Below are 23045 nucleotides of genomic sequence, written 5' to 3' on the forward strand. Positions count from 1 at the left end.
CAGACTGAAGCAGCCTGGTGCTCACACTGGGCTTCCGTGAGCCTCCTCCCAGGCTGCCTTCTGAGACTCTGTGGTGAGTGAGAACACATGCACCTGGTGTCGCATCTTGTGTGTTGTGGGGGATAGCTGGGTGGACAGAGGTGGTAGCTGGTGTCCCTTCCACTGGTTTCTGTCACCCTGCCCATCCTCAAACCATAATTCACTACTCAGACTCAAACCTCTAGCTTCAGTTTCAGTGAGAGACCTTGTCTCAAAAACTAAGGTAGACCGTAAGAGAGGAAGACACCAGACATCTAACTGTGGCTTCCACACCGTGCAGACATATATATACACACATGAACGAAGATTTATTTTGATTTTTTTCCCTAAGATTTAGTTTCCCCCTTCTGTTTACAGTTTCTTATTTTTGAGTAATAGTAAAGGCATTTAAAGCTATATCCCCCCTTCTTTTGTTTTGATTGGTTGGCACTGCCATATTTTCTTTATGAAGTCTTCTTGTCTGTCCTTTAGTACATCTACTATCTTCCTGACTTTCCTTAGGTAAATGCAACTTAATCCTCATAGATCCCAGTTTTCTCTGCTCTCCCCTCTAATCCTCTCCTCGTCCTCTCACACTGTGGGCACGCTCTCTACCTCCAAGCCACCCCCCAGCCCACACACTCAGTTCTTAGGTTCATCTGCTGTAGAGAGAGGAGCCAGGGCAGGTAGGCTTAGCGTTTGTGTTTCTCTTGAGGTTCATTGTGGGCTCCCACCTGAAGATCATCCGTGAACCCAGGCACACTGGCCTGTGAAGTCGGCTTTCTGCTCTTAATTCCTGGAACACGTGTGAGCATCGTCCCTGACCTCAACAGCTCCACTTTCTGGATGTAATGCCGGATATTAGTCTTCAATTCTAAATCTCTGTCTCACTTTTCAGTCAGCATCGCATGCGTGTTCCCGCTCTGCTCTGGGCACGCCACAGATGACCTGCTGCTGTCAAGGCTGCCACCTAACCCTTGTTGTCACAGGATCGCGTAGTTTCAACTGCGGTGATGCTTCGTCTCCTACAGACAGTGGCAGCTGACGTTTCAGCTGCTGGCTCTCTGACGGTCCTCTGTGTTCCCCTTTTCAGTACGTCTCCTGCACAGTTGCTGAGTTTACCTCCATGGTGGATGGCAACGGGCCTCCTTCAAGGCGTCTGCGAGGAGAGGGATGTGTGCCCTTCGCTCCCTTAGGCACTTTGCCTTTCGTCTTCTCAGGCGTTTCCCCCTCTCTCTCCACTGTTTTCCCTTCCCCATTGTTGAGATGCGATGTGTTTTCTCTTCTTAAGTGAGACTGTAACGTTAGCAAGCTAATTTTCACCCAACCAACCCAGATGTGTGAATCACAGGCACAACGTATGCTCACATTTACTTTCTTGTCAATCCATATAGGTTGGGTCCCTCTCCGTGAAAACGGCAATCTCTGATTTCCATCCTCCCTTCCTCCCTCTCCCTCTCCCTCCATCTCTCTTTCCCCTCCCACTCACTCCTCACTGCCTACAGTTATATGTTCTAAAATCGGCCCCTCCCTCTGTGTTCTCGGTGTTCGGTTTGACTATTTTACTGTATCTCTCTTGGACCGTCACATCGTCAAGTTGCCCTCTCATCCTGGCAACCCTGGCTCTGATCCAGCTTTTGTTCGCTTTTGCAGATGGGCTGGTTAATTTACACGTGTCTTATTATTTTTCTAACACCCTCACTCCCTTTGGTACAGATTCCTAAAATGCAATCTGTTATTAGAAATAATCTGTGCGTCTAAGACATTCACAGAACTCAGATTGCCTAAGGTGCTTCCTGCTGCCTCTGTGTATGACTGCTTGGCCGGATAACAAGCCTGCATGTTCTCTGAAGTACCTCTCACTGGGTTCTGTTGTCTTTGGTGTCAATGTTAGCTGAGAAGGTGGAGGAGCAATTACAGTTGACTGACTGACAGATGGACATGTGGCTGGAAGCCTGGCTTTCAACTTAAAGTGCTGGTGAACCCTTACAATGGTGGCTTCCCTTCAACTTTGGGGACATCAGCCTGTGTAGCAGCTCCTAGGTCTCATCTCTGCAGCATTAAGACCTTCTTCCACCTCTTGCTCATTTTCAGGGACTATGCCCCACTCAGCCTTTGGCCACAGGTACACTTTTTCACTCCTAGCCACCCTTTCTCTGATCGCATTCTTCCATATGCTCTGTTTTTATTTCTGGCCTTTCTCTCTGTAGAAAACATTTCCTGGGTGGATGTTGCAATGACTGTCAGCTGACACCGTGGTGCCAAGAGCTGACCTTTGCCACTCCCTGGGTCTGAGGACAATTACCCTCAGCAGACCTGATTGCCACCATTGCTGCCACAGGGAACCAGGGCTGGCCACCTGGGGCATTGACACAGTGGAAGCTCTGCCTGGTCTTTATGACTCCAGGACCCAAGGGGTGGCAGCATTTCAAAAGATACCTCCCTGGAGACATGGCCAGGAAAGAGATACAAGCAGAGCCTGGAACCTGTATAGTGGCCACTTGTAGATAAAGAACTCAGGCCCCAGAGTCCCCTTCCTCAGCTGGCCCGGGTGGGAGTAAAGCCCCCAAGTCAGGTGAGTCTGAGATTCTATGGGTTTTGGTACATAGCAGCTATTCTATGACCCAGACTTATGAGCAGGATGGTTTTGAATGATGGAGATGTTCCCTGAAGCTGACAGCTTCTCCCTTCCTGTGGGGACAGTAGCTGCCCACTGTGCCTAGCATGTTCAAAGGCAGAACAGACAGAGACCTTTGCAGGGGCTGAGGTGCCAGTGTGGCATGGCTGTGTGGAGTGGGTATCCACTGACAAGTTAGGTAAGGGTCTAAGTATTTGAAAGAGGGCTTTGGAGACAAATGATTGACTCAGCTCAGCAACTACTTGCTGGGGATGTGGCAGACACATGGACTAAGCAGGGCTGGGCCTTCTTTGCCCTCCTGGAGCTGTATCAGCTAGCCCCTTAGAGGAGCCCATGTTCTTCCTTGGGATCTAACCCGATAGCAGGTGGCAATGGAGCCCACCACTCCTAACCAGCACCCAGCCTCATGCCACCAGCTTCCTGCCTGCAGCAAGGTCGAGACAGGAAGTTAAAGGCTATAGAGAAACCACCACTGCTGTCTTTTCTTCAGGGGGCTTTTATCTTCAAGTTCCTTCTTGTTTCTCTCAGGCATAACTTCCTCCCAGTCTCTTGTACCAAATTTCAAGAACGGTCCCTCCATCCAGCTAGTCAGGGTTTCTGCACATACAGCGAGCACTGGTAGGTTCCTGACTCAATGTTTCCATTCTCGATTTAGACTGATAATTCTCTCTCTCTCTCTCTCTCTCTCTCTCTCTCTCTCTCTCTCTTTCTCTCTCTCTCTCTTTTTTTTTTTTTTGAGCTGAGGACCGAACCCAGGGCCTTGCGCTTGCTATACCACTGAGCTAAATCCCCAACCCCTAGACTGATAATTCTCGATGCACATGCTGTCCCACTGGGGTTGCCCAGCTCCCGGAATGAGTTTATGTCCTCGGATCAGAGCCCAGGCAAGTCCCTTCTTTATGTCCTTCACACTGGTCTGGCACCTTACACACCTGACAACGGAAGCCTCTTACGTCTGTGGCAGCCAATTGGGTGCCGAGTCCTGAGATAGATGGTCTCACCTGCTGGCATGTTTCAGTGACCCTCGAGTTAGCAAAAGGTAGAAGGCTGCATCACAGGTAGCGTAAAACCAGAGACAGGGGGATACCCAGGGAGCAGGGATCCTCAGTGGGGGTCGTCAGTGCAAGCAACCCCTAGACCCATTTAAAGCTGCAAACACTGAGGCTTTGTGAATGGTAACTTGCTATCTCAAAGTCACATTGAGAGCGGACACTGCAGGAGTAGAATGTTCCAGATCGTCCCCTTTCTCTAATCCCCTGGAAGAGGTTGGGTTAGGACAGGAGGGACATAAGTGGCACAGTGAGTTGGTGTGATGGGTCGTCCGGTGCAGGGGTACAGCAGGGAGGACAGTTCAAGGACACATTCAGGAAGCCCTGGCAGATAGGCCCTGTAAGTCCGCTGGCCACAGGAAGAATCACAGTTTCTTGGGAAGACAGGGATGTGGAGAGGCAAGCTTTGGATGGCTGCCTGGAAGCTGAGATGGAGGGTAGACTGGAGGAGGACAGCCCCCTCCTTCCAGCCACCATTGCGTGCTTTGTAAGGACAACACCAACCCTGGATGGCAGTGTCCAAATATAGCATCCCGGCTGTCACGCCTAATCCCAGGCTTGGATGCATGCATGTCCCCGGAGTGTGGGAGCTGTTGGGCCTTACCCTGCCTGAGTATAGATCCTGCTCCCTACCCCCGCTCAGCAGGACACAAGGTCAGCTCCTCTTGCCTAGGGGGTTCCAGGAGCTCTCTGGTAGATTACATTCATGTCCCCTGTGCCGCAGGGATCAGCCACTGTGCCCTGTGTCTATAGCCCCCAGGGCTGGGCTCACTGACATAGAACAACCCCCGGCCCTGTCCAGACCCTGATGCCAGCACTGGCAAAGAAGCCTGTGCCTTCGCCTCGGATGCTTGCTGAATGCTAACACCGCTTCATCTCACAGCTCCAGGAGCTGGTTCCTGACCAGGCCTGTTCTCAGAAGTGGCATTGTGCCCACCTTCCTGGTGGGGCCTCTCCATGGGGAGCTGGCTTGGCAGTGACGGGCTGCATCTGTGCCAGAGCCAGCTGCATGTGGGGCCAGTGATGGATTTAGAAACTTCTCTTCCTCCCAGCCTGGCAGAGGTGGCCAGACGCCTCTCTGGCCTGGAGCCTGAGGATTGGGAATGGTTGAGAAAGAAGGACGGGGGCATGGTGCCAAGACAGAGGGGGCTTTTCAGGGGACAGAGGAGGGAGCCTCATGGAAGGAAGAGAAAAAGCCATCTGGTACATCCAGCTCTGCATTCGCCTGTTTATCTCTCTTCAGGTCTCCTCACCAAGTCCCCTGGTCTGTAGAGGGAACACATACGCCTACTGCCACAAAGCTAGGCGAGGAGTTAGCCAACTATGAGAGCAGAGTTCCTGCCTTCTGAAAGGCAAGCAAGCCTTCAGCCATCTCAGACATATGATGCGTGCACAAGCCAGCCATTAGAGACCCTAACCTAAAGCCTCATTTCATATGCCTTTAGTTAACATGAGGATGTCCATGCATTCCAAGTGGTGGGGACTTGGCCTGTCTCAGCCTCAGCATCCCTCCTGGATCCTGGCATCTACCTCTTTCCACATCCCCATTGCCTTGGATCCTGCCTCTCTACAGGTTGGATTTAGCTATGGAAGCCTGGGAGGTCACTGAGGCTTAGCAGAGGAGCAAATATTCAAGCTAGGACCACCTTTTAGTCAGAGGAGCCCTGGCCCAGGGTTTAGGCTAGAGTGTACGCCATCACTGTACCACACTCTCCTACAAGCTGTGTCTCAATCCCCGGAAATGTTAAGAACAAAATGCAGGCTGTCTGGATTGTAGCAGTCCCCTTGGCTGGACATTTCTCTGTGTGGGGACAGTGGAGGCTCTCATGGGCTCTGGGACCATTATCCCATGTCAGAGTAGCGATTCCATCACAGCTCAGCAGTCACCCAGATGACATTGTTTGCAGAGGTGGATGACAGCAAACTCTGTTAACTGAGCAAGCCCAGGGCCCTGTGAAGAAGGGGGACAGTCTTCTCCAAACAATGTGGCCCACAGATGTGTCAAACTGTCCCTCTGAGAGACACGTTCCTGATGTCCCCTCACCTCCACCTCCACCCTCAGATCTTTCTTCTCCTGGGATCAAAGAGAGGACCCCAGCTCTGAGTGTGCAGAGTGTGGGCTGCATTTCCAATAGGTTGGTGAGTTGGAGGGACTCACCAATGCAGATCAGGTGCTCACACAGAAACCCCAGGCTTCCCTAGGGCTCCTCTCCTAGGCCTGAAGGCTATAGCGAGTGGTGCCCTCTGGTGGGCGCTGGCGTCTCAGACGCTATTTTTATCATTGTTCTGACCCACAATCGCTTGCACGATTTGGGTGGGGCATCCAGCATGCTGCAGGGAGTCTCCTCCTTGCCACTGGAACACACCCCCACCCCCCACAGTTCCTTCTCCCATCTTTGTTCCTGTTTTCGGTTTTGAGAGAGAAGAGATGCCCAGCGGTGGTCAGCGAGTGTCATGTGCACACATGAGGAGGGAAGTCACTTCAGATGGCACAGGTTCTATACTAGGCCTGTAGAGCAGTTGCTGGTTGCTGACCCAAGTCTTGGCAACCTCACCCATGCTGTCTCGTCTTGAACAACACCCTTGTACTGCCTGGAAGTGGCTTTGCTCCAATGTCAGAAGCCTCTTTCACACAGCTCTAAGCAACGTCATCTTAAAATCCTCATTTGCCAGTCACAGGGTTGGTGGAACTGGCAGGCTGGCAGAGCATAGAGACCTCTTAACACTCAGCTGCCCTCCGAGTGGCACAACATGGCCAGGGATCCCTTGTGAAGCATCCTCCTTTTCCCTCCCCCTCACCGCACATCCCAGGGGACCAGCCACTCCGTGTGACACTCAGACACAGCTGGCTCAGATCCCACTGGTGCTACACACACACTCCCCTAGCCTAGGAAAGTGACGAAGTGCTTTAATCCAACAATTACCAAGACTCCCTCATACCTCTGTCCAGAATCTTTGGGAAAGTGCCCTGTTATCTGCTGCCTCCTGCAGCACCGGGCCTCTCCCTGGCTTGTCTGAACATCACCAGTAAGATGGGTGCTGTGTTGTTCTGCACTGGAGTGCAGACCTTCTGTGCAGATTGACCGCTCAGGTAGCCCTAGCTGTTCACTCAATGCCTGACCGTGCTGTACCGAGCTAGACTTTTGCAGGTAGGGGAGCAGCCTCTGTCCATCCACGGCAGAAAGCCCCTGCCATCTATTTTGAGGATCATGAGCTCTGCCACCGTAGGTGGTAACCACCGTCCAGAAGGCCCCTTCCTGATTGATTGGATGTTTCAGACACCACAAGGAAGCAGGTGCTTGCTGAGGGAAAGGACCTCTTCACAGGGAGAGGAGGTCTCCGAAATAACCGTGGGCTAGGGTGATGTGCATGCCCAGGCAGAAGATCGTAAGTTTGATGCCAGCCTGGACTACATAATAAGACTCTGACTCAAAAAATAATGAGTAGGGGGAGGAGGAGGAGGAGGAGGAAGAGGAAGAGGAGGAGGAGGGAAGGAAGAGGTGAATTTGTATCAAAAGCTTTTCAACATCAAATGATATTTTCTCTCTTGACAGGTTGAAGTGTGGTTTTATGATGACAAACTTCAATGTGTTCTGTGCAGCTAGATGAAGTTTGTGGGTGCTTTACGGAGGCCTTCTGTGCTTCTCCCTCCTACCTACCTTCCTTTTCCTTTCTTTTTTGAGGCAAGGTCTCAGAATGAAGACAGACTAGCTTCTAGCTTTACGCTTGCAGGGATATACTTGCCCTGGATCTGGACGCTGGGATTAAAAGTGTGCAGCCCCAGTGCACAGCACACGGTTTACTGTGTACATGTTAACTCGATGCTCACTCTCATTTACTTACTGGCTTTATACTTGCTGTGTCTGTCTGTCTGTCTGTCTGTCTGTCTGTCTGTCTGGATTAGGCTCTTCAGAATCATACCTGCCCACACCCCCACCCCCAGCCCCAGACAGAGTTTCTCTGTGTAGCCCTGGCTCTCCGGGAACTGTGTAGAACAGGGTGGCCTCCCAATGGTGGGACTAAAGTCATGAACCACCTCCCACCTCGGTGGGAGGAAAGGAATGAGGGCCAGGAGAAGGGGTAGAGCAGAGCCATGAGGGCAGAGAAGGAGGAGACAGAAAAGAACAGAAAGGGCAGAAAGAGAGGCTGGCTGGAAACATGCAAGAACACAGAGAAAAAGAGTGAGTGAGAGAAAGAAGGAAGAGAAGAGCTTTTGAGTTTTCTTATCCACATTATTGTAGCTAATGCATCATAAGTTCTTTTTTATGGTTTTAAATGCACACACCCCCCCTCCCACGGGTGCAGGGATGCTGTGGGGGAGGAGAGCGCAAGTGTCCAAGTGCCACAGCATGCGTGTGGAGGTCAGAGGCCAGCCTCGTGGTCTTGTTCTCTCCTTCCACTTTTCTGCTAGGAACTGAATGTGGGTTGCCAGCTTGCAGATCCAGGGCCTGTCCCCACTGAGCACCTCACAGGCCTTTTTTTTTTTTTTAAGGAAGGAAATGGTATTTTTTTTAAAGATTTATTTATTTTATTTATTAAGTACACTGTAGCTGTCTTCAGACACACCAGAAGAGGGCATTGAATCCTATTACACATGGTTGTGAGCCACCATGTGGTTGCTGGGAATTGAACTCAGGACCTCTGGAAGGGCAGTCAGCGCTCTTAACCACTGAGCCATTGCTCCAGCCCCCACAGGCCCTTTTTAAAGCGTTGATTCGGATACTTGGTGATTTTCTTCTATACAAAGTCTCCCCACATAGCCCACACAGCCTTGAACTCACTGGGTAGCCCAGGCTGGCCTCCAACTCCTAGGGATCCTTCTGCCTTAAGGATTACAGGGCTCCTGAGTCACCGCTCCTGACTTTCTGCTTGCTGTTGTATTATAAGATAATAATTTACAAATATGTTTTTCTCAGAATTCACTTTGGAGATGATTTCATTAACTTTTACATGCATGCAGTATCATTGTATCTCCATGGCTGGCTCTAAGGGAGTGTTTTAACTCCTGGTGACCCTGGAACTGCTTGTCGCCTTTCATTTCTGCAGCAAGCATTCTTCAAAAGTATCTTTCAGTTTTCAATATTGTAGCAAAGGAATGCTGTCTTATGACTTTATCCTGGGAATTTGTTGACTTTCTCTGCTGCCTAATATGGATCCTGTGACTTTTGACAAGATCGTTGGCTCTTAATATTTTGCATTCATTTTGCACTACTTTTGGGCTAAACTTTGGAGGCATGATAAGACCCTCTCCCCTATGAAGATGGGAAGATGTGTATATCTATCATACTCCCGACCCACAACACACACACACACACACCACACATACATACACCACAAACACACACCATATATACACACACCACACATACACACACCACACACACACCACACATACACCACACACACACACATACACACACACACACATACACATACACACACACACACACCACATGCACACACATACACTATATCACATACACACATCACGAACATCCCCCCCCACACCACACATACACACACACATACACACACCACACATACACACACCCACACAGATACACACACACACACACACACACACACACACACACAGGGATTTCTGGCCCCAGTGTGTAAATGCCCCTGTGCCTGTGTCCCTCTGTGTTGCCCTGCAGCCGCCTCCAGGCCTACTTTCCTGCCTGTCTGGCCCTCTGTTCTTGTTATCCTCTGCTTTCATGGGGACTGTTCTGAACAGGCTAACCAAGATTGGACTTTGCTAGAAGTCCCACAGTGCAAATGGGGAAAGGATGCCGAGACATCCAAAGTGAACCAGAGCCCAGTTGCCAGTGAGGGTCACAGCGGTTCACACCCTACCCACAGGGCCTTGCCCTGCCCCCATCCCAGACAGCCCTAGTCTTGACAGTGCCCGGGAGGCCACAGAGAGTTCCAAGAAGTAGGAAGGAGGCTGTCCCATGTGATATGTCACTGCCCACTTTCTGCTGTCCCAGAAATGAGACACTGATTAGAAATGCAGTGGCCTTTGCTGCACTTTTCTTCCTAAAATAAACTTCCACGCAACCATAAAAATGCTGTATACTAAACAGCCAACTGTCCCTGCATTGGGAAGAGCCCCTGAGGAGGACTCTCCCACAGGGACACTCCCCCAGATCTGCAGGCTTTAGGCTGCCCCGTGGACCAATCCACTCTCTGTTCAGCATCTTCGTGGAAAGATGTGCCTGCCTGCACCCTACAATTCTTTCTGAAAGTTGTCTTCATAGGAGAGGCCCCACCAAGTGCCTTTACCGTGTGCCAGTTTCTGCCTTCATGATCTTGACCTCCGTTTGCACCTTACTGCCTTTCTCCACACTTCATACATTTTGTTTTGTTTTGAGATAGAGTCTCAGGCGGCCCACATTGGCCTCAAACTCAGTATGTAGTCAAGGATGACTTTGAACTCCTGACCCTCCTGCCTGCACTTCCCACATGCTGGGATTACAGACATGGACCACAAGGATCAGTTTTACAATATTGGGAATGGAACCCATGCCTTGGGACTTTTTTTTTTTAAGGCAGGCTATTCCTATGTAGTATAGTACGGCTTTGAACATGGGATCCTCCTTCCTTGGCCTCTTGAGTGTTGGGATTACTGGTGTCCCTCCTTACCTGGCTTCCTTTGTTTCAGCATACGTTTCTGCATAAGAGCACTTCTGATGTACTCACCAGTCATTTCTATTTGCAGTAGAAATCCGTAGTCAGCCAGCCATGGACCTCTGCCTGCATGTTTGTAGGCTCCCACACCCTCTCCATCAACCCGTGTCAGATGGCATCTCGCCAGGCTCTTGAGGCTAGCCCCAAGTGGGTCAGCTGAGGGTGGGATAGCATCGATATCATCCTGCCCCAACAGTGTTAGAAGCTGCTAGAGCTTCCAAGCTGTGACCATCCTGGGAATGGGAGGTAAAGGCTAGTGCCAAGACAGTGAACCCAGTCCCAAGGGTTTCTCCTTGGGGTTTCTGAGGAATTAAATGCCCCTTATTAGTCAGATTTGACAGTAGTTTCTAGGACACAGAGCACACTCAGTCAGCCTTACACTAGTGGTTGTCAGAGAAGAGGCAAGGAGAAAACTTGTGGCTTTGAAGTGCCATTCCATCTGTCCTTTAACTCCACTTAATTAGAACCGTCCAGCCACTTGGGGATGGGAGTGACCCTCATTCTAAGGTGAGGCCACCAACACATGGACATGCGAGATGAAATCCTTAGGGTTACATGAGAGAAGCGGGGACACCAGGACTCAATCCCATCTAATGGGTGCCCGGACACAGGCTCAGATACCCCATGTTAGGGGAAGTTGGAGCCAGAAGGGGGACAACTGCAACCTCAAGGTATCCCCAGAGGAGCACCCCCACCACGTACAATAGTGGGCAGCAAGTCAGCAGCCACGAACCGAGGAGCCCAGAGCCATGACTCGAGATCCAGACGTTTGGAAAACTCCCACTGTTCAGGAACATTCCAAGCAAAGTTTGCTTAGGGGCCCAGAATAGCAAGTCCTAGCCAAAAAAGGATAATTATTCAGTTACATGAGAACTGAAAATTGGGGAGTTAGAGCCAGAGCACGCTTCCTAACTATTTTGAGTCCTCTGGCCATCTCTGTGTTCTTTTAGCAGAGGCATGTCCACCCTCCAAGGGGAATCCTTTTATCTTGTCTGGACTGACAGAACATGAACAGCTGTTACAGAAAACCTCAGCTGTCACTTCTGCACAAACAAATGGGATCCAATGGGCACCATCCCTGCACCATGGATATTTTTAGGCAGAGGTGGCTTCAATCTAGAAGGCTAATGTATCAAAGAGAGAGCCCTGGTCCCAGAATAGCAGGCCACACACTCAGCCCCAGACAGCCTTAGAGTGTAGTCTGTGGTGACCTGACTTCCAGAATCAGGGACTCCTAACTGTTCTGATTAGCTGAGAAAGGGAAGGCACCTCCTGCCAGAGACACCTCAGGCTACAGAGGACATTGTTCTGGGTGCTCTGTTGCCAAAGCAATCTCTGGGTTTGGGTAGAGAAGGACAGTCTACACTACCAGTGCTCAGTTAATCAGTGTCGGCTCCAAACACGCCTTTGACTTTAAAGAAGACATTTAATACTTGCTGTGTTGGAGTCTTTTGGGATGAGATCCAGGCTGTCCCAACTTCGTATGCCTTTTCCCACGTGTGTTTTCTAACTAAACCAAGGGGCTTTTGCTTACTTGAAAAGACCACGCACTGCAGCGCCAGTATGCAGTGGATGTAGGGCATTTTCTCCCTTCCTGTGTCTCATCCGCATCACCACTGATGTGGGCTGGGAGATGCTCTGGACAGGGTCCCTGACACACAGGCAGCTGGGGATTGGGGAGGCCTGTGACAAACTGGCCCAGTGATTTAGAGGCCACAGGATACACTGGGTAAGGGAATACCTGGGTTTGGAAAGCCTCTACTTTCAACAAAAGAGCCTCTTAGATGCCTCCTCAGGCACCTTACAGTCTCCTCAGAGCTGATATATGGCCTTTGCTCCCTTGATGGACTTTCTAGATTAAAGCAAGAAAAGACAGTCTTAATTTCTTTGCCACCATTTTGGGGCTTTGCACTGTTTGGTATGGATCCAGAGTCAGTCCTCCTTGGTCTCTCTTCTGATTGAAGAACTTTAACCTTCCGTAAACTGCAGGCCAGCGGACTCTCCGAGCTGCTTTTGTTGTTTAAAATGAAAATGAAGAAGAAGCCCTTATCTTGTTCCCATATTTGACGGATGTTGAGTGTTGGCTTCTGGGCTGCCAGCAATGTGACTTGGTTGGCCCACGGTCTCGGGCTTGCCTAGCCTTGGAGGGAAGTCAGCATCAGTTCCCATAGGCATTCCTAGCCCTCCGTGTGGTTTTATGACCCAGACCCCCCCCCCAGAGGCTGTGGTGCATGTTTGGTAGCTTCTGTGTTATTTGTTGGTTGTTGCCGCTTTGTTTTTAACCCTTCTTGGGGTTCTCTGACCTTGACTTTTTTTTTTAATTTAATGTCTTTCATTAATTTGGGCCATTGTCTCTTCAAATATCCCTCCTGCTGCGTCCCACTCCTGCTTCTAGGACCGATGGACAAGTTGGCGTTTATAGCGCATGGTGGTACGATGCGCCCACAAGCTCTCAGACCTCTCTGTCATGCCTCTCTGGCGTTTCCTCTCTGTCTTTCAGTTTGTGTAAGTTTTCCTAACCTGCCCTTCATCCCACCGACCCTCCATCTGCCATTCGATGCAGCAACAGTGCCCCTTTAAAAATGTGATCTGTTCACTTTGTTTGGCTGTATGTGTGTACACACACATATGTACAGCCTGGGGCCCGGATAAATGAGAGTGCTGCACCACCATGTGGGTGATGGGAATTGAATCCCAGTTCTCTGAAAAAGCAGCGAGAGCTCAAAAGTCTGATCTTTGATGTGTTCTAATCCCAGTAACCTTTCTTGCCATGGCTTCCCTCTCTTCCTCCTCCCTCCCTCCCTTCTTCCTCCTGCTTCTCCCCCTTCCCCATTTAAAGACGGGTCTCCCTGTGTATTCTAGGCTGAATTGGGACTCTCCATTCAGCCTCCTTTGCTTCGAAAGTGCTGTGACGACAAAACTGTGCACCCCACCCAGACCCCTTTGACTCTCTAGGCGTCCAGCCCCGATGAAGCCCCCATCTGTCTCTGTGTAGTCCCTTCCTTTCTTGGTAGACCAGTCATCATTGTAAAGCCCCTGTCTTGCCTTACCATGATGAAACCCTAAGGTAGGCTAGTTACCCCATCGTTTTGGAGGTTGTGACAAGGGACTGGTGGCACACAGCAATGGTGGGGTATGTTCAGAAGCAAGTGCTGCCATCACCAGAGAGGCCTCCTCTGGCAGTCGGCTAGGAGGGGTTCCAGTCCATCTGTCAAGAGTTGAGCTGGGGGACTAGGGATTTAGCTCAGTGGTAGAGCGCTTGCCTAGCAAGCACAAGGCCCTGGGTTCGGTCCTCAGCTCCGGAAAAAAAAAAAAAAAAAAAAAAAGAGTTGAGCTGGATTAAGGATTTCAGTGGCTGTGGTCTGTGTCCCACAGGCTTTAGATCCCCCCTGCAAATGAATTGTCATTGTTGTGTTCAGGGAACAGGCCCAGAGAAAGAGTCCTTTAGCCTCCAACTGTCCCCTATTGTCCTGTGATTCCTGTGGAGATGCTACACAAACACCTACTCACCCCAGATAGAAGAACAAGGACAGACCAATGTATGGCTAGCTCCAAACTCCAGTTCGATGGGGGGAAAGAAGTTTATTGGGGTCACGTGCAGGAATCCAGGTGAAGGGTCACTTCAAGAGCATAGATGAGTCAGAGGCAGCTGCGTTACCAAAAGCCCACCCAGAGTCGGTGCTGACTCACGAAGGCTGCATCCTCGGAGCTCACTGTATGACTCAGAAGCAGCTTGACAGGTCAGAGAGGGACTTCTAGGCAGTTTAACTCTTCTGGGCCTGGGCTGAGTCTTCTCAGCAGGCTTTATAGCTTATGTAACTTAGGGGACAGAGGGACTGAGTGTGTCTAGTCGGTTTCAAGGACTTCCTGAGTCCTTTAGAACTTTCTCTCTCTGTCTCTGTCTCTGTCTCTCTGTCTCTGTCTCTCTGTCGCTCTGTCTCTCTGTCTCTCTGTTTCTCTGTCTCTCTCTCTCTCTCCTCCATACATACATATATATTGAGAAAGGGTCTCACTGTGTTGCTGATGCTGGTGCTGGCCGGCCTTGCTTTTGAAGACCAAGCTGGCCTCAAACTCACAGAGATCCACATGCCTCCTTTTTCCAAACTTTTTTTTTTTTTTTGGTTCTTTTTTTCGGAGCTGGGGACCGAACCCAGGGCCTTCCAAACTTTTTTTTTAAAGATTTATTTATTTTATGTGTGTTTTGCCTTCATATATGTTGTGTACCGTATGCATGCAGTGCCCGTGGAGGTCAGAAAAGGGCATCAGATCCTCTGAAACTACAGTTATGAATGGTTGTGAGTCACCTCATGGGTACTGAGACATGAGCCTGGGTCCTCTGCAAGAGCAACAAGTGCTCTTGACCACTGAGCTGCCACTACTGAGCCGTCTTTCCAGCCCTGAATGTCCTGTGTCTCAATGAGCTTCTAGCTCTAGAGGAAATTGCTACATAACACCTGGCTGCCTGTGTCATGGCATGAAGTGTCCCATTTGTCCACAGCAGTCTATTGACTGCTGCCAGAGTCACTAAGGAATGGAAGAGATCTCTGTCACCATCCAACCTCAGTTTAAATGAGCCAGTGCCCTCAGCCATGGTATCTCCAACAGTGGCTCTCTGCCTCATGTCTGAGGCCAAGAAACTGAGGCAGAGCAGGGCGGCTGGCTTTTACCAAGTTTCCTGACCACCCCCATATTAGAAAAACCTCTACTGGGTATGGTGTGGGGTGCTATGTCCACAACAGGAGGGCAACGGCTGCTGCTGCTCCAAGAGGACTTGGGAAATGTGTGGGGTGCTGTGCTTGTCCCCAGCCCTCCCCATCCTTATCACCAACATCAAGTGGAACCTCTATCACAGGGAACTAGATAGCCAGCCACCCTGCCAGTTTCAGGCCCCAGCAATGCCATACAGGCCCAAACTTGGGGGCTGTCAGTTGTTACCTGGAGCTGGTCCCCTGTCTCTCTCTGAGTAATCTTCTCTTCCTCCACTTGGTGACAGTTCTGTGCTCACTCATGAAATTCAGGTGACCTGGAGCTCTCTAGCCCAACTCTGAGGAACCCCCAGCAAGTGTGGGGTTTTATGGTTGTTCAGTGAGAATGGAATGCTTGCACTTGTATACCCTAACTGGAAAGAGCAACGGGCCATCTTATGTTCTCTGTGTCTTTCTCACTGTGTGTGTGTGTGTGTGTGTGTGTGTGTGTGTGTGTGTGTGCATGCATGTGTGTATGTGTGCGTGTGTGCATGCATGTGTGTGTGCGTGCATGTGTGTGTGTTTTTGTGTGTGTGTGCGTGTATGCACGAAAGCATGCATGTGAACATTCATACATATGTGCGTGTGTATGTGTGTGTGTTTGGTATATGCATGTGTACACATATGGGTACAGGTACACTTGCCTGTGAATGCACATGCGGAGGTCAGAGGTCAACATCACATGTTTTCCCCTCTCATTCTCCACTTCTGAGCCCAAATCTTACTGGCTGGGGGTTTAGAAGTCACAATGGGCCACATGGCTAGCACTCTGGGTTTCTCAATGATCCAACCCCATTGGTTCCCAAGCTCCTCTTGGGTAAGTGAGTGTCCTCTGCTTCTGTATCTACAATGCAGTTGTGACTGGCAGGATGGAGCGGGTGCCCATGGGGACTGTCATTAAATCAGTAGTGATCTCTCACTGAGCCTGGAGATTGCAGTTTCAATTATACCGGTTGGCCTGGCCTCTCGGCCCTGGTCTGCCTGTCTCCCCCGTCCCTCACACCCACAGTGCTGGATTACAGGGACACACTGATGCGCCCGGCTTTTGCATGGGGATCTTAACTCATGTCCTCATGCTTGCACAGCAGGATTTTACCTACCGAGCCACCTCCTCACTTCCTTACCTCCCCACCTCCAATAGACCCTACTTTCTTTTGCTGTCCCCATGGACAGTCAGGGAGAAATTGCATACGAGTTGCTCAAAGAAGTGGCTGGATGGACAGATGGGGTCTGTCGACCCACCCCCTCCTCTTCCTGGAGGGAATGTCTATAGTCAGCAGGCAGCTCGATGAGAGTCACTCTGGGCACAGATGATCTCTTACAGATGGTGGCAGTCTGGCTTGAACCCTTAGTTAGAGTTTCTAGTGTGGTGATGAAAACACCATGACCAAAAGCAACTGGGAGAGGAAAGGGTTTCTTTCGGCTTACAACTCTAAGGTTACCCTCGCCATCACCGAGGGAAGTCAGAGCAGGCATTCAAGGCAGGAACTGAAGAGCGGACCATGGAGGAACACTGGTGTACCCTCCATGCCTTGCTCAGCCTGCTTTCTTATACAAGTGAGGACCACCTTCCCAGAGCTGGCGTCACTCTCCACCCACTGTGGCTGAGACCGCCCATATCAATCATCGATCAAGAAGATACCCTACAGACTTGCCCACAGGGAATCTGGATGGAGGCATTTTCTCATTTGAGGTTCCTCTTCCCAGATAACACCAGCCTGTCAAATTCTCTCTCTCTCTCTCTCTCTCTCTCTCTCTCTCTCTCTCTCTCTCTCTCTCTCTCCACACACACACACACACACACACACACACACAGGTGTTATACACAGTTACAAATAAGGAGTCTAACACACTTATGGATGGTCCAAGACGACCAGCTGCCCCGCCCCCCGCCCCCGAGCCATATTGGGAGCCATGGATCCCACTGCTCCTCTATGGGCTGTTTTCACAGAAGTCATGAGATTTAGGGCTGCTGAGATGATTCAAGAGGGTAAAGACCCAAGCAACCAAGTCTGTAGACCCAAGTTCAATCCCCCAAAACCCACATCATAGGAAGACAACCAATTCTTGCAAGTCATTCTCTGGCATCCACCTGTACCACAAACATGTGATATCTCTCACACACTCACTAAAGCAACCAAGCAACCAACCAATCAATCAATATGAAAGGACTCTGAGGACTTTGACCAAGCAAGCAGGTCTCCCTCAGATCCTGGCCCACAACATCTGCTTCCCCACTGATGGCCAACTGTCATTGAGTCATGAGGTGACCAGCTCAGTGAGGACATTAGGTAGGCTGCTAACAGGAGCATGAATGGCCACAGGGCTTGTCAGCTTGGTCCCCAGTCTTATGGCCTGAGGTCATAGCAGGCACTGGGAGCCTCACCTTCAGATAGCTGGATTTCTGGCACTGGTGTGAGCTAGCTAGGATCCTCACCTGCCAGAGCCAGAGCTCTCTGCCTTGAGGCCTCAGCTTCTGGGAAGACTGCTTTGCCTCTGGCTAGACAAGGCTGAGTCCCAGCTGAGTCTCCTGACAGCTTCTCTTTGTATCCACAGGAGCTATGGGGAGCTCACTCACTGCACCAAACTCGTGGCAAACAAGATTGGCTGTTTCTGGCCCAATCCGGAAGTGGACAAGTTCTTCATTGCTGTCCACCACCGCTACTTCAGCAAGTGCCCAGTCTCGGGCAGGGCCCTGCGGGACCCTCCCAACAGCATCCTCTGCCCTTTCATTGTGCTCCCCATTACGGTCACACTGCTCATGACTGCCCTGGTGGTCTGGAGGAGCAAGCGCACAGAGGGCATCGTGTAGGTGTCCCAGGTGATGGGGGATTGGGGAACCATGGGCCTGGCCCAGCAACAGCATCAGGGACAGACCCCACATTGCATCCTGCTCTAGCCTAGTTAGCACAGGATTTGAAAGCAGATCTGCATTACACTAAACCTGCCCCAGCCAGAGGCTTCTAACAGGGGAGCAGGGACCTGCCTCTGTTTACCTCTGAAAGAGCGCTAAGCGCCAGGTCTCTGGTATACTTCATCACCACCATCATGTGGGCATTCCGACCTCTGAGGAAGACTGCACAGATGTGTTTGTGGATGCATAGTTTGTGATTAAACGAGCGTTCTTAAACTTGGGAAGTGTTCTAAATTCTGGGTACAAATAACCTATCCAGGGAAGTAAAGACTGGGAGAAAATCAAGCTACTCCTGGGGATCTATCTATCTTTTGCTGATTGGAGTTTATCTCAGGGTCTCTGATCAGATGATCAGTCAAAGGTCCTCTGTGTTTGCTCAGGGCTTCCCAAATGATTCTGATACCCTTGACCTCTACTGCATAGTCCATGTTTCTTTTTGCCTTTGTTTGTTTGTTTGTTTGTTTGTTTGTTTGTTTTGAGACAAGGTTTCTCTGTGTAGCTCAGGCTGTCCAGGAACTCGCTCTGTAGACCAAACTGACCTCAGACTCAGAGAGATCCTCCTGCCTCTGTCTCTCGAGTTCTGGGATAAAAGGCGGGCACCACCGCTGACCAGCACAGCCCCTTAGTACCTGGAAATAATCTAAATTCAAGACTAGCAAGAAGGGCCTCCCATGAGCCAGGTCCACATGGCTGAGTAGCATGTAGACAGCGTGTTGTCTCTCTGTGTCCCCTTCCCTAAAGGTCACACTACCTTTCCTGAGAAACCCCAGTACACAGGATAAGGGAAGGCCAAGAGGTGCCAGGGATGTGACCTCCTCCTCTACTCAGCACTGTCCTATTGGTCCCTGGGAAGCTATGGACAGCAGTGACTGTGTTAATTTGAAAAGTAAGATTGAGCCATGGCAGTGAGTGCCTGGAATCAAAGCACTTTGGGGTGTTGAGGTAAAATTGCTGTGAGTTTGAGGTCAACCTGGACTATATAAGAACACCCCATTTTTTAAAAAGTTGGAGGGGAAAGGGCAGGGAAGAATGAAGAAAAGACAGAAGAAAAACTCAAAGGAAAAGAGGATCAGGCTCATTTGTGACCTGACCTGAAGACCAGAGGCCAGCCTGCCTTCCGGGGCTTTGACATGGAAATCCAAAGGAGGGGAAAACAAGACATTCATAAGTCACGGAATCCAAAATCTGCAAGAGAACCAGGGAGTTGACTTGGGAAACGGAGCTGACCCAGTGTCTCATTCCCAGAACTGCTCATATTAACAAGTTCTCGGGGTTTCCGGTAAAGCAAGAAGGCTGGGGTTTGAGGTCATCTTCAGAGAATGGCCATCCTGTACTCAGCTAAGCAGGGATCAGGCAAGGAAGCACTGAGCCCAAGATCGCTCACACATGGCCCCTCTCACATGACCCCTCACACATGATGACCTTGTGTACATCAACCTTCTAGGGAAGCCTGGCCCACTGGGAGAGGATCCCCAGCCATTCCTCAAAGCTGAACATTAACAACATCCTCCTGAAAGCAAGTCAGCAGTGAGGACCAAAAGTCTTGAATAGAGTCTGTTTGCAGTCATTTCTCTCCTAGAAACTCATCCCAAGTACATAATTACCATGTGCAAAAGGGTCCGTGGGGACTAAGAGCGGAAGAGAGGAGACACCCTCAATGGCCCGACAGGAGGACCGCTCCATCAGATTAACTCCAGATGATGAAAAGCAATGGTTTCCTTAGTGACATAGTGGGAGTGTTGGGGTGGTGGGGGGGGAGGAGAGGGGGTTAACAGTGTGTGCAGTTCGTTGAAAATGCGGATTTTAAAACAGGAAACCAAGGTGACCTTTAAGCCGTGTTTATTTATACACAGTCCCTTTCCGCAGGCTACATTACACTGGGGGAAATGTCCTGTAATAGGCCTCTCAGAAGACAGAACAACACACTCAGGTCTGCACCTGGCTGTCACCATCCCAGCTGCTGGGCGTCACTTCCGGGTGAAGGGTGATATGGTCAGACCCCCAACTGGCAGCTCTAGCTGTGTGTACTTGAGCAACAAATTCAGCTCTGGTAGCCCTGGGGGAGATGACCTGGCCTATGTAAATCCTCTCTGTCTTATCCCAAGGATGGTGCTTGACTTCCTGAAAGACCAAGTGGCCAGAGGAGCTTCATCCTTAAGGACAGGCAGGAAGCATGTTCCCAAGGAAAGACTGGCAGGGAAACCCCCTCCCCCTTCTCCCCTCAGGACAGGGCTTCTTTGTGTAGCTCTGGCTATACTGGAACTGTGAGGAAACAGTCCCCTCCTCCCCCTTTTTTTTCCCCTCGAGACAGGGTTTCTTAGTCCTGACTGTCCTAGAACTAGCTCTGTGGACCTTGCAATGTAGACCAGGCTGGCCTTGAACTCCCAGAGATCTGCCTGCCTCTGCCTCTGCCTCCTGCAGAATTTATGTGTATATGTGTACAAGCATTTGACCTGCTAATATGTATGTGCGTCCTATGCATACCAGATGCCATTGGAGGTCAGAGTAGGTACCAGATCCTCTGGAAGTGCAGCTGTGAGATGCTGGGAACTGAACCCAGGTTCTGTGCAGGAGCAGTAGGAGTGTTTGACTGAGCCATCTCTCCAGCTCGGAGAACCTTTTCTTGGTGGTTCACCGGCGTGGTGAGCATGAGAAGACAGCCAGCACGGCATTTTTCAAGGTTATTCAAAACAGCAAATTCCTTATGGGACTAAGCCTAGACGGGCTAAGGGGTTGCCGACTTTACCCTGTCTATTCGCACGTGTTAGAGACAGAAAGCTCCCGAGACAGGAAGCTCAAAAAGTGATCACTCTTCTTAAACCTGCACCAGCCACACTTCCTGCCTAGTCACACACCGTGGGGGACTTTCTGCAACATGCTGGCCAGAGACTGAGGAAGCTTGTTCTCTCGTCACCCCTGGTATTCAGGGTACCTAGAGGTCAAGGGCAGGTGGCAATTGCTGTTCATGCTCAGTACAGGTTGTTAGTGTCTGCACGTTATACAGGCCCATCCCATCCAAGGCACAGAGAGATATGGAGTTCTATGTTTAAAAAGGAGGACAGGAGACGGCACAGTTGGTCAAGTCTTATGCAAGCGTAGGACCTCAGTTCAATCCTCAGATTCCATGATAAAAACAAAACAACACAAAACGAATAGGCCTGGAGGTGCCCACTGGTAATCCCTGTGCTGGGAAAGGAGACAGGTGACTGTCATTGGTCCGTGAGCCAACCCAAACCGATGAGACTTCCATGTGCATATCCCCTATATTCTGCGTGCCCCTCCCCTATACATAAATGCAAAGTTGGCATGTACAAACAATAAAAGCAAACTGCCTGGATCAAATCAGATGCCAGCACGCCCATTGGAGAGGCAAGCCAATCAAAATCAGACATCAGTTCCGCCAGTGGAGAGGCAAGCCAATCAAATAGACGCCAGTTCTGCCAGTGGAAAAGCAAACCAATGGCTTGCCCCACCCCCGGTTTCCTACCTCCCAAGGGATGACTATAGATCTTAGTTCAGTATTTGCAAGGAGAGCCCTTGATGTGCCCCAGCCCTTCACAAATAGTCTGTTCCCTTCAGCCATGGGGACTCACCTTAGTGCAGGGACCTATGAATAGACAACTGCAACTGTGACTGTCCCCCTAGGAATACCTTTCCATCTCTCAACATGTCATTTTCTGCCACCCAGAGACTAAATGCTGAGTGGCTAGAGAACACTTACTGGCGCTAATAATAGGAACTACCAAGTGGGCACCTTGGAGATCCGGGTCCTTCTTCCCTTCCCTTCCCTTCTTTCCCTATCAGACTGGAAACACTCCCTGGAGTTGCATCACAGACCCCACAGGCCCTTCTTGGGAGAAACTTCCAACCAGGTTGGAAGCCTGGTATCCAGGAGTCAGCAGGTTTGGCTCCCACTCTGGACTTGCAGATTCCAGTCATGGGCCCACCCAATGACCTCACCTGGCCATAATTACCTCTTTAAAGACCCTCTCTTTAAGTAGGGATCTGAGATCCTGGGACTTAGGACTTCAACATATGAATAGGAATTGGGGGTAAGGGGATGGACAATTTGCCCGTGGTAAAACCCTGTCACCCCTACTGCCAGCTGGCTCACTGCAGCCAGTTGAATCTGTTATGGGCCAGTGTTGCAAATCTCCATGAAAACTAGGGGTAAACAACTCTGGCCAGAAAGTGCTGCAGAGACATTGAAAGAGGGAACAAAAACCTGCTTCTCATCAAAGCCCATCAGCACACATTCTTGTTGGGAAACGCCAGGCTCAATTGGGAAGGCGGGTGGTGGGGAGGGTCTCGGGGGAGACTCCTCGGAAAATTCCAGAACCAGTCTTCCTGGCTTTCATTTTGTCTCATTTTCAGAAAAAAACAAAAAACAAAAAACAAAACAAAACAAAAAACAAGCAGAGTTCCTCTCCTGCTGCCCTGTTCCTGACCAGATAACTTTTCTTGTTCTTGAGCTGATAATGTTTCTTCCCCCGCCCTCCACCTAGACAACAAATGAAATGAAGGTGTAGGGAAGAAAGAGAATTTTTTTTTCTTTACTCAGCTGTCGGGAAAGCAGGAGTTTGGGGTGGAGATTGTTCAGGAATGTGGAGGGAGTCTGTGGACCCAGAGAGAGGTGGAGGAAGCCTTCCTCTGTCCCCTCTGCTCTATCTTCCTCACTCAGAGGCCATGTTGGACTCAATAGGATGACGGGCATAGATGGGTCTGAAGCGTATGCTTGGGTGTCTCGGATCATGATGGCAGAGTCTGGCTGTGAAGTCTGAGCTCTCTAGATCCAGAAGCACCATTCCTTCACGACTTTGTGCTGTGCCTTCCTATAGGGCTACGGAAAAACAACCAGAGATTGGGCTCGGCAGGAGGTGAAGGTGGGGTGTCTGGCTGCCCCAGCTGGAGTGTCTCTAAGGGATCACAGCTGATATGTTTTATAAAGCAGCTGTATGATGCAGCAGGAGGGGGTGCCTTAGCAGGCCCAC

General features: G+C 50.3%; 1 protein-coding gene across 3 annotated transcripts in view; it reads left to right on the top strand.

Moving 5' to 3' along the window:
- Window positions 1–18274, top strand: part of Ramp1 (receptor activity modifying protein 1) — a 50571-nt gene extending 32297 nt beyond the window's left edge. For all 3 annotated transcript variants that reach the window (NM_031645.1, XM_087567479.1, XM_087567478.1), the window contains exon 3: window positions 17697–18274. In NM_031645.1, coding sequence (NP_113833.1) covers window positions 17697–17952 — 256 coding nt within the window. In that variant the 3' untranslated portion in view covers window positions 17953–18274. The remainder of the gene's footprint in view (window positions 1–17696) is intronic.
- The last annotated feature ends 4771 nt before the right edge of the window (window positions 18275–23045 follow it).

The sequence above is a fragment of the Rattus norvegicus genome, chromosome 9 (assembly GCF_021556685.1).
Source record: "Rattus norvegicus strain SHRSP/BbbUtx chromosome 9, alternate assembly SHRSP_T2T, whole genome shotgun sequence".
Taxonomy (NCBI): Eukaryota; Metazoa; Chordata; class Mammalia; order Rodentia; family Muridae; genus Rattus; species Rattus norvegicus.